General features: G+C 42.4%; 1 protein-coding gene across 1 annotated transcript in view; it reads left to right on the forward strand.

Moving 5' to 3' along the window:
* The window catches only part of Stxbp3 (syntaxin binding protein 3), a 49,314-nt gene extending 38,673 nt beyond the window's left edge, over positions 1–10,641 (forward strand). Inside the window, exons 13-19 of the mRNA XM_041650554.1 lie at positions 471–551; positions 1,915–2,053; positions 2,873–2,979; positions 4,049–4,141; positions 6,097–6,182; positions 8,974–9,125; positions 9,953–10,641. Of these exons, the coding sequence (XP_041506488.1) occupies positions 471–551; positions 1,915–2,053; positions 2,873–2,979; positions 4,049–4,141; positions 6,097–6,182; positions 8,974–9,125; positions 9,953–10,047 (753 nt within the window). The 3' untranslated portion in view covers positions 10,048–10,641. The remainder of the gene's footprint in view (positions 1–470; positions 552–1,914; positions 2,054–2,872; positions 2,980–4,048; positions 4,142–6,096; positions 6,183–8,973; positions 9,126–9,952) is intronic.
* The last annotated feature ends 851 nt before the right edge of the window (positions 10,642–11,492 follow it).

The raw sequence follows: 11,492 nt of genomic DNA on the forward strand, positions 1-11,492 counted from the left end.
TAGTAACAAATTAGATTTAAAATCATTTAAATCCAGACAAACTCACTCGCTTTCTTTCCATTCTTTTCCCTCCATCCCTCCGTCTCTCCTTCCATCTATCTGTCCATTTATCCACTGGTCCATCCATCTTCAGCAGAGCTGGGTTAAGACTCACTCTAGCTCCCACTGAACTGGAACTCCCCTAACTCAAGGCTTGTGTCAGACGTGAGCAATCCTCTGGCCTCATCCTCGAGACTGCTGGCACTGTCAGCGTGAGGCACAGCCGCAGCCTCAGCCAGCCCGGCCTCTCCTAGAATAGCTGTCTTTGCACATTCTTACAATCTTGGAGCCCAGTTAAGAACCAGTAATGTAAAAGGAACCTTTTGTTTTGTTTTTTTGAGTAACTGACATAAGTTTTTAAAGAAGTTGGATATCAGTTACACAAAAAGTAATTAAAATGTTATAAATAATGACTTCCCTCTGTTTTTCAGCAAGTTGTCCATCTTAACTTGGCTGAAGATTGCATGAATAAGTTTAAGCTGAATATCGAGAAGCTCTGCAAAACTGAGCAGGTATGTGCAGGGCCAGAACCCCCGCTTCTGCGGTAGAGTTCCAGAGCAGCTGTGTAAGCCAGCATGCGGCCTCCGCTCAGCGCAGCAGCTGAGCTCCACACAGTCACAGATTCTTAGACAGGGACTGACCTAGGCAGTATTGATGCCTGGTTCCCTGCTTCCTTACTCAGCTTTGTGTCACTTTAACAAATACCTGAAATGATAAAATTATTTTAGCTCACTGTTTTGGTTGGTCGTGTTTGTTTTAGATGTTGGGGCACACTTGGTTGAGAATACTTGAGATCTACAGGGTTTTGTTCTTTTTTTTTTTTTTTTTTCTTTTTGTTCTACAAGACAGGGTTTCTCTGTAGCTTTGGAGCCTGTCCTGGAACCAGCTCTTGTAGACTAGGCTGGCCTCAAACTCACAGAGCTGCCTGCCCCTGCCTCCCGAGTGCTGGGATTAAAGGCTTGCGAGATTTACAGTTTTATGATCAATTCACTTCACTGCTTTTGAGTGTGTGGCACATTATAGCAGAGATTTGTGGTACAAAGAAGCCAAGAGATAGACAGAGATAGATCGGCAGTTCTACTGTCCCCTTCAAAGGCACAACCCAAAGACTTGACGACCTCCTTTAGCTCCCTGCTCTTAATTCCCTCCAGAATTAAGAAGAAGCACCAGAGGACAAAATCCTTACCACATGGCCCTTTGGGGCCAATTCTAGGTCCAAACTGTAGACCCAACATTGACAAGTCGGTCCTCCTGCTCTGTGGTCTTGCAGTGTGCGTTGTGGAGTGCTTTAAATTACTGGAGCGTCTTTTCAAGGCTCTCTCAGAGTTCGGTACAAGTACTCTATCCTGCAGCAGTCTACACAGCATCACACTACACAGTTCCTAAGCTGTGCAGAGCATCACGTTAACAGAAATTGAATGCCAGTTGTTTGCACTGTTAACTATTCTGGTAGCCACATTACAAAGGAAAAAAGGAGTTAAATTTGGTAATAAATTTGACTTAACCTAATATGTTTGTTTTATTGTTTCAGCATGTAATTAATATAAAAACTGTTAGTGAGATATTTTCTGTTCTTTCACACGTGTTCAGAAATCCATTGTCTGGCGCCTAGAGCACACCCCGACTAGACAAACACATCAGAAGTGCTCTCGCCCTCATTTGTGGTGCCTGCCGCAGTGCCCAGTCGGGTTGTCATGACTGTCTTCCCCTCTGATTTGCTTTATGGCCATCTGTGTTTTGTGTGATGAATAGTTTGCAGCTAACGTTCACATTTCCTGTATTACGTCATCAGGGTTCCACAACTAATGATAGATACTTTTGACCAGAAGGTAAATTTGGATTGTGGAGCACTGTCTGCATTTTACTGTCCTTCAGGACCTGGCACTGGGAACAGACGCGGAGGGGCAGCGGGTGAAGGACTCCATGCTGGTGCTCCTCCCAGTGCTGCTCAACAAAAACCATGACAACTGTGACAAGATCCGCGCAGTCCTGCTCTATATCTTCGGTATCAACGGTAATGACGCCTGCTCACCTCTGCGACTGTGCTAAAGTAGTCGCTTGGAAATCACTTAGATTCTTTGTACATTTACCTACTGTATATTATTTCTGTGTGTGGTGGAGATCGTAATGTCATGGCCTATGACTAGAGATTATTTTATATCCAGATTTTAGCATCCACCAGTACTGATCATTACTTACGTGGTATCTATTCTGTGGTCTTGCAGGTTAGGTACATTTTGAAGTCCTGTTTTCTCCTTCCAGCATGTGGGTTCCAGGGACCAAACCCAGGTTGTCAGTCTTAGCAGCAAGCCTCACAAGCACCTTTACCCACTGAGCCATCTCCTTAGCCCCTAACACATTTTTAAAATAGTTTGTTACTCGCTGTAAGGGAATCTTAGGAAACCCGGAAGTAAATGCTAGTTAAGATAGGAAACAGAACAATGGCAATGGGTTTCTGATCCTACTGCACGCACTGGCTTTGTGGGAGCCTAGGCAGTTTGGATGCTCAACTTACTAGACCTGGATGGAGGTGGGGGTTCCTTGGACTTTCCACAGGACAGGGAACCCTGATTGCTTTTCGGGCTGAGGGGGGGGACTTAATTGGGGGAGGGGGAAGGAATTGGGAGGCGGGTGGCGGGGAAGAGACAGAAATCTTTAATAAATAAATAAATTTAAAAAAAAAGATAGGAAACAGAGAGAAGACTAGAAGGGACATGAGTTTGTTTTGTTGTTGTTGTTTTTTAAGCTTTAGCCCTCGTACTAATTACTCCAAACCTAGAATTAGTTTTGGTAGCAGTTATCGGACTGTGCACTCTGCTTTCCCTTCCTTAAGGAACGACTGAAGAAAATTTGGACAGACTGATCCACAATGTGAAGATAGAAGACGACAGTGACATGATTCGGAACTGGAGTCACCTTGGCGTTCCCATCGTTCCCCCAGTAAGGGAGTGTGCGCGGAAGCTTGCACATGTGTGTGTCTGTGTGTCTGAAGGGGAATGTGACTAAAGTAATCCCACACTAGCTCCAAATAGGGTATAATAAGGGGTTCTTTATTTAAGAGGGGAGAGAGAGAGAGACAGAGAGAGAGAGGGCAAGCCAGTGGGCCTGGGTCTTTTTGGTACCCAAGGCCACGCCCTACTTGGTCCAGCCTCTCAAAGGCCATTGGCTGAAGGAGGTTCCCCATGTGTCTGTGTGTGCATGTGTGTGCATGCCTTAACTACTTTTGGACTTAGGCACACTGCCATTGCACCATAAGGTCCGTACATTAACTGTTTTTGTTGATGGGAATCTTATAGACATTCTTGACTTCATCTTATAGAATTTGATTATTAAATAAGCAGTTGGGATTTTTGTTTTGTTTTTGTTTTCATTTTCTGTGTCAAGGTCTCATGTAGTCCAGGCTGGTCTCAAATTTACTATGTTTAAGGATAACCTTAAACGCCTGTCTCTACCTTCTAGCGCTGGGTTACAGTTGGGCCTACCACACTGGCATATGTGGTGCTGGGACTACGAGGCGAGCGCTCTGGCCGCCTGAGCTGCGCACCCACCCCGATGTTCTTTTCTAAATACCTTTCTCCCAGTTGATTCACCTGTGTCAGTGGCACAGAGAGAAATCACATCCTCCGGAAACAGTTTAGGCTCAGACTGGGCACACAGCTTGGTAGTGTGGAACTTGCCTAGTATACCTGAGGCCCTTATAAATATAAATGATAAATAAGCAAAAATAAGGCTCAGAGTCAAATTTGAAAGCTCTCCATTTAGAACACTTTCCCACCAAGTTTTATGATACTTTTACGTAAATTAACCCTTTATGGCACTCAAATTTACTGCGAAGGTACAGATACTGTTAAGTGACCTCACATGCACCAAGTTGGTGTGATTTCTTTTCTTTTTTTTTTTTAAGTAGGTGGTTTTCCTGTTAAATGGAATGCAGAGTTGCTGGTAATTAAACCTTCTTTAGAAAATGTAAGTGACATTCTGAAATGATCTGTCCCTTTAATTCTGTTAGTCCCAGCAAGCCAAGCCAGTAAGAAAAGACCGGTCTGCAGAAGAGACCTTCCAGCTCTCCCGGTGGACACCCTTTATCAAGGACATCATGGAGGTAAGATCACAGCCTCCCACTAACCTGAGCGTCCCCTGTGGCTGCGCCTTACTCTTGTTTACTATCATTGTGAGCATAGCTGACATGCAGGGGTGTCTGGAGTGCTTGGAGGGTCACAAACGAAAGTTTATCTACTGGGATTTCATAGGCAGAGAAGCTTTTGAAGTCTTAGGGTCCTCAGGAAAATTCATCACTATCTGTAAATTTTTTTAAAAATGAGCACACACATTTCTTGAAAAACATTGCTGTTCTTTTAAATAACTACGTAGCATAAATTAATTTGAATGACAGTTGGACACAATGACATTTCGATATTACGTAATAAATGATAAGCTGGGCAGTGGTGGCATGTGCCTTTAATCCCAGCACTCAGGAGGCAGAGGCAGGCAGATCTCTGAGTTCAAAGATAGCCAGGACTAAACAGAGAAACCTTATCTTGAAACAAAAAGCAAAAAACTGAAAAGTATGTAATTAAACTGTAGTTTGTTGTTAGAGTCGTCAGGTGGATTGCTTTTTTTAGTGCTGTTTGCTCTTAGAAAATATTAATTTATAGGAATTATAAACTAATTTTAAAATTGCCTTAGGAGCTCAATAAAAAAAATTCTTCCAGCTTTCCTTTGACTAATTATAGCTCTAATTTCTACTTTCCTTTCAGTGCTAATGCTCTTACTATTATTCTGCTTTTCAAAACTAATTTTACGTCACTTGTAAATGCATGAAGACATCCGAAAAGTGTAAGGAACTTAGACTTTGTCTTCTGCGATGTAAGTTGCCTCCTACCCCAACAGTGATTATCCAGGAACAGTTTCTGCATAATCGTCCTTGTTTTAACTCTTAACAAGGTTTTCATGCTAAATCCAGAAACTGCACATTGGCTCTGTGGCTGTCTACGGCTTCTAGGGTTTCTCCTAACTTAAAACATGATTTCTTCCTCTCTGGCAGTCTTGTTTGTTTGTTTGTTTGTTTTGTTGCTTTTGTTGTGAGACAGGGTTTTGCTGTATAGCTTTGGAGCCTGTCCTGAAACTCACTCTGTAGCCCAGGCTGGCCTCAAACTCACAGAGATCTGCCTGCCTCTGCCTTCCAAGCACTGGGATTAAAGGCGTGTGCCACCACCACCTGGCTCTCTAGCAGTCTTATTAAAATCCCCTTGAATTGCTTTGTCCTTCTGGGTCCACTTTTCTTTGCCATCATCTGTAAAGCAAATTGTATTGACTAATAAAAATGGAACCATAATAAATTCTAAAATATGAGCATGAACTTGTTGACTGACCAAATATATACTGCTGTATTAATAAAGCATTCATAATCTGTTTATATAATCCAAACACATATACATAGCATATCATAAAATGTAGCACTGAGAAAAGAGGGAGTTTTTTTAAAAACCCAGTGAACAGAAACCCATTCCACAGCCATTGGATTGTCCTCAGTGTCTCAGGGTTAGGTCTGTGCATTCTGTTTCAGAGGCACTGCCATGAGGGACAGTGGCCTGCGTGCCACTTAGGAACTCCAGTATCCCTAGAGCTGACAGGTTCTCAGACCACTGCAGACCCCCAGTAAAGAAAGGCAGATCTGAAATGTGTTTTGGTTTATTATGTGAGTAAACTAGTACATTCATTTTTAAGTTTACTTTTATTAATTTAATTGTGTGTGTATATATGTTTGGGTATGTGCACGTGAGTGCAGGTGCCCATGGAAACCAGAGGCATTGGATCCTGGAGCTAGAGTTACAGGCAGTGTGAGCTGATGTGGGTGCTGGGAACTAAATTTCAGTCTCCAGAAGAGCAGTAAGTGCTCTTTCTTACTGAGCCATCTCTCCAGCCCCAGTGTATTCATTTTTACTGCAAGACTTAGGGGTGTAAAGAAGGGCTGTGCACCTTTAATCACATTAGAGCTGTGTACAGAACAAATTTCTGGTACTACATTTTCTTGATGGTTAATGGTTTTCTTCCTAGGATGCCATCGATAATAGATTGGATTCCAAAGAATGGCCATATTGTTCCCGGTGCCCAGCAGTGTGGAATGGCTCTGGAGCCGTGAGGTAAATCTATAAACAAAGTCACTAAAATGTTTGTGCTAAGAGGCTACAGACAGTGATTGAAGATGCTGCACAGTGTTCTCTCTGAAGCATGTAGTAATGTAAAAGGTAGTTTTCTTCAGCTGTGACCTGATCAGAAATTATAATACAGAATAATGAAACTGCCGGGCGGTGGTGGCGCACGCCTTTAATCCCAGCACTCGGGAGGCAGAGGCAGGCGGATCTCTGTGAGTTCGAGGCCAGCCTGGTCTACAAGAGCTAGTTCCAGGACAGGAACCAAAAGCTACGGAGAAACCCTGTCTCGAAAAATCAAAAAAAAAAAAAAAAAAAAGAAAAAGAAAAAAAAGAAACAGAATAATGAAACTGGCACCTCCCCACACACCTGCCTCCTTTTATAGCATAGTTCCCTCCCTCCCTCCCACCCTCCCTCCCTCCCTCCCTCCCTCCCTTCTGTTTTGTGCTCTGATTTATTCTCCTATTTTTCTTGTCTTCTGAGTTTAGTCACTTACCTGTATGTCTATTCTTCTTTTCTAACTATATTTCTTCCTATGGAACTTACTGAATTCTGCTTTGCAGGGCTTTGGGTTTGGGTATTTTTACTACTGTATGTTGATGCAGAAATGACATAGCACTTGTGCAGAAGTCAAAAGACAACTTAGGAGAAAGTTCTCCCCGCTACCATGTAGATCCTGAAAACTGAACTCAAGCCATCAGGCCTGGCTTGCTGCAAGACACTTTACCTAAGGAGTTGTCTCATGGCCCGTGTAGGGTTTTCTCTTGATATTTGGCTGCTTTCAATTTAACTGTGTTATGTCAACATGCAGTTCTCTCTTGCTTATTCTACCTGGGGGTTTGTTGTGTTCTTTCGTCTTTATCAAGTTTGGGGGTTTTCGGTGTTGTATTTTTGAGTGATCCCTTTCTCTTTCTTACACTCTGAAGACTGGCGTTGTCCTGGTGTTGCTGGAGCTCTGCTTTCCCTTGGTTCTGCAGTTGTCTCCCCTGTTTACCTTTAGTTCCTTTGAGGGTCAGGGCTGTTCTCTGCACGTCTGTTGACTGTATTTCATTGTGCGGCATGTCTGCATTTGCCGTTGGGTCTCTGCAGTTTCTGCTTCTGATGTTTGTTTCATTAGTCTTGATGCTGAAGGTGAAACCTGGGCTAGGTGAGCGCATCACTTCTAAGTCACTGCCGGTCAGCTCTCATGCCATTCACTGAGCCTGCACTGGTGAACGACATCCATCTTTACAGTCTACATTCAGACAGGTGTAGATGTGATGTGGATAGAATCTGCTTCGAAGACTGCTCAGTACAGCCTCTGCCAAAGTATGGACCACAGCACATTGTGTCTTTGCATGTTCACTACCCTTTATTGAAAATGGACCTTTTAGAGAATGTAGTAGAGCAATTCCTGAGTTGCTTTCTGTGGAAGATTTATTTTAATTATGAGTATATTTGGGAAAGTGTGTGCAAATGTCCACACAGCCCAGATATATTGGATCCATCTCCTGGAGCTGGAGTCACAGGCAGCCATGAACCGAACTTGAATCCTGTGAGAGTAATACCCACCGTCGGAGCCTCTCTCCAGCCCCTTTTGGTATAATTGTGCAGACTTAAACTGTAGACTTTTTCTCCCTTGCTGTGTAGAGTCGCATAAGCCTTTGGAGTTTGTTTATTTTCAGCTTGACTCTAGCGATTGTTTCTGTCTGTGTAGTTTAGTGATCAGTGGTTGTCTGGGCAGACATTGTCATTACTTCAGGTATGTGCCTTCCGTCCTCCGTTGATCACACCGAGGCCTGAAGAATACGCTCTCCCATGGCCAGCTCTCTGGCCCGCTCTTTCCCTTCCCATCTTTTCCCAGATGGTCTTGAGTCTCCCTGCGTGTGAGCGGATGAGCAGTTAGCTAGCACAGCCTACAGAGCATGTCCTTGGGTTTTGTTTTGCTGTTGTTTTTTCGACTTTTGGTTCCTCAGGACACTCCTGTTCCACTTCTGACAGATGTGATGGACACGGCAGCTGTCCTTGCTTGGGTCCCAACAGTGTTTGTCCACCATCCAGTTGTGGAATCCCAGCAGTGGTTGTCCCAGTACCCCTAGGTCCTCCCCTTGTCTTCAGATCTCACTCTTCAGGGTTTCACCCCTGATTTCCTAAAAATTTCAGCACATAGACTTTTCAGGGATAATAGGTTCTCATATTAAATAAAAGAGGACTCTAGAAGGATGGCTCAGAGGTTAGGAGCTCTGGCTGCTCTTCCAAAGGATCCAGGTTCAATTCCCAGCACCCACATGACAGTTCACAACTGTCTGTAACTCCAGTTCCAGGGGATCCGATACCCTTCTCTGCATACAAGTGGTGCACAGACTTACATGAAGGCAAAACAGCCATGCACACAAAATGAAAATTTAAAAATATTTTAAACATTAAAATAAAATAACATTAGCCTTATAAGTAAAAATGCTGAGCTAGACTTAGTGGGTTTTATTTAGGTTTTGTAATTAAGGTGTTATGTGTATCTATCTATCTATATCTATTTATATCTATATCTATCTATCTAGCTAGCTAGCTATATCTCCATCCATCTCCTAGGCCAGCCTTGAGTTCTCTGTCCTACTATCTTATCCTCCCAAGTAAAACTGTAAGTGATTTATTCAAATTGAACTCTGGAGTGAGGCGAGTTGCCTTTGCCTACTGTGGTGAAATTGTACCCTGATTCCTTACTTCATTAAGATCAAGACAGCTGGTTCCAAAGGTAAGTTTGAGAATGGTTATAATGTGTTTGTTTTATTTTTTACTTTCTAGTGCTCGCCAGAAACCCAGAACTAACTATTTAGAGCTGGACCGGAAAAATGGGTCCAGGCTGATTATTTTTGTGATTGGAGGAATTACATACTCTGAGATGCGCTGTGCTTATGAAGTTTCTCAGGCACATAAATCCTGTGAAGTTATTATTGGTAAGACTTCTGTCTTTTCTGTTTCTTAAATGTGTAAGGCAATGTTTTGTAAAATTCCTGAAGATTTTTCTTCCTAGTTGGTATTTTGATAATTTTATTTTAAAATATCCTGTTTTTAGAGGCTTGAGCTTGCTCCTTTAAAACTGTGTCTTCTGATATTATTTGCTGTGGCCATTAAGTACTTTTGTGACATATTAATGCATTTTTACTTCAGAAGTATTCGTTTTCACATATATGGATCTAACATGAGGCCTGTGTGGAACTGAGTTTGAAAACCAGCCTGGGCTAGCAATGGATAAAAAATGCTTGCCGTGTGAGTCCGGCAGCCTCCAGGCCCAGAGCCCATGGTGTTGGGAGAGAACACTCTCCTGAGAGTCATCCTCTGGCCTCCATGATGTGCCACGGCACACATGTAACTGCATGTATGCATGCGTGTGCATACACACTAATAGTGAAGTCAATTAGAATTTTTTCCAGTGAAGCCACTCATAGGTAAAGTCTCCTAGCCCAGAGCGCTGCAGGGCTGTATGCCAGGCTTCTCTGCCCGCAGACGACGGCTGCTATAGTTCTGTGCCGAGGACGGGGAATCCCCGTTTTTCTCTTTTCTGGACACCAGTGTGTAGCATAGATCAGACAAAACACTAAGATGGGAGGCCGGTATTTCTGAAGAGTCGCTGAGTATGCTCAGTGACAAGGTCGGTGTGGCTTCTATAAAAACTCTGTAGGAGGTGTTGTTCAAACGCACCAGGCATTGGTGTATGGGAAGGACAAGATTTTAAGCCAAATAAGTTTTTCTAATTCTGAAAATTTACAATTTCTTCCACCAGGTTCTACACATATTTTAACGCCCAGAAAACTGCTGGATGATATAAAAATGCTGAATAAATCAAAGGACAAAGTTTCTTTTCTTAAGGAAGAGTAGCTTTTTATTACTGTTTAAGGGTTTTGTTAATATGTTCAGCTAAAACAGAAGACGTTGCTGTTATAATTTAAACAATGTAAATATTTTATGGAATAATGTGCTTTTCAAGTATATTCTTAAAGGACTTATGTATTATTGAATTTACCATTTCTAATAATTTAAATACTGTTGCTGCTTTGTACAAGATACAACATTTAAGTGCTCTCTAACCAGGAAGTTTTCACCTCTGGAGCAGGATCTGTTAGAGATATGAGTGGTTTTTACAGCCACCTATATACATACTAATTACTTACTGGATACTTACGCTGAAATACAGTGTTTTGGGGCAAAATAATTTTGAATGAAGAGATTATAAAACTAAAAACTGTAAATGTATGTATGATAGAATTGTTTCCTATAAGTGCAGTTTCTTAAAACTGAAATAATTTTTAATGTATAAAATAATTCCAATTATTAATATGATTTTACTGTGTATATTACCTGCAAGATATTCCTAAAGAACACAGTTTTATAGGTTTGAGATCATGTCTGCTCAAGTTAGAAACCAAAAATAATCATGAACATTCTAAGAAAATAAATATATAGTTATCAAAATTTTCTAAGCTTTTTCTCTTTTTTGATTCTGAATTGGAGCCAGAAAGAAGAAAAAGGAGAGCCTGTAATACTTCCGTCAACTCAATACCTGATGATTTTCAAAACCAATATATTGTCTGTGTGAAGCTCGGTGATGCAGCTAGGTTTGCAGGTGTGTGTTCCATAGGGGAGCATCTTTTTCAGATCTCTGCCTGACTGTGAGCATTCTAACTTTGAATTGCTCCTGTTCAGAGTTTTGTTTTTATAAATAATGCTGCACTATCTGCCAACTTGCATGAATATTTCCATACTGCAAATAGCTACCGCGGTCCAGCATGTGTGTGCTTAGACCTTTGGTGGGTCTCACTGCGGTGTTATTGTCCCTCCAGGGCTGAGGATCAGACACAAGTGCTCTACCGCTTTATAACTGTTGTAGTCGGGGTTCTCTAGAGTAACAGAGCTCAGACTGGATCATGATCCCCCACCCCCTCTATCCGCTGGTCCAACAGCGGCTGCCTATAAACAGAAAGTCAGTGGGAGAAGGGGACGGAGGGGGAACTGGGGTTGGTATATAAAGTGAAAATTAAATTTTTCAAAAATATATTTAAAAGATAAACAGAAAGCCCAGCAATCCAGCAGTTGTTCAGTCCACGAGGCTGAATGTCTCAGCTGGTCTTCATATACGCCAGACCTGAAATAGGTTGGAAGGCCAGTGAAGGAGGGACTTGCTGGTGAGGGCAGCAAGCCCGCACAGAGCAGAACTTCTCCTGTGTCTATATAGGCGGACAGCAGAGCGTGCAGCCAGAGGAGAGGTGGGTCTTCCCAGATCAAATGTTCTGGACGAAAGGTGGGTCTTCCCTCCTCAAAGATCT

Source organism: Microtus oregoni, unplaced genomic scaffold, assembly GCF_018167655.1.
Source record: "Microtus oregoni isolate MIOR12 unplaced genomic scaffold, Mior012 000000F_ref0000247, whole genome shotgun sequence".
Classification (NCBI taxonomy): domain Eukaryota; kingdom Metazoa; phylum Chordata; class Mammalia; order Rodentia; family Cricetidae; genus Microtus; species Microtus oregoni.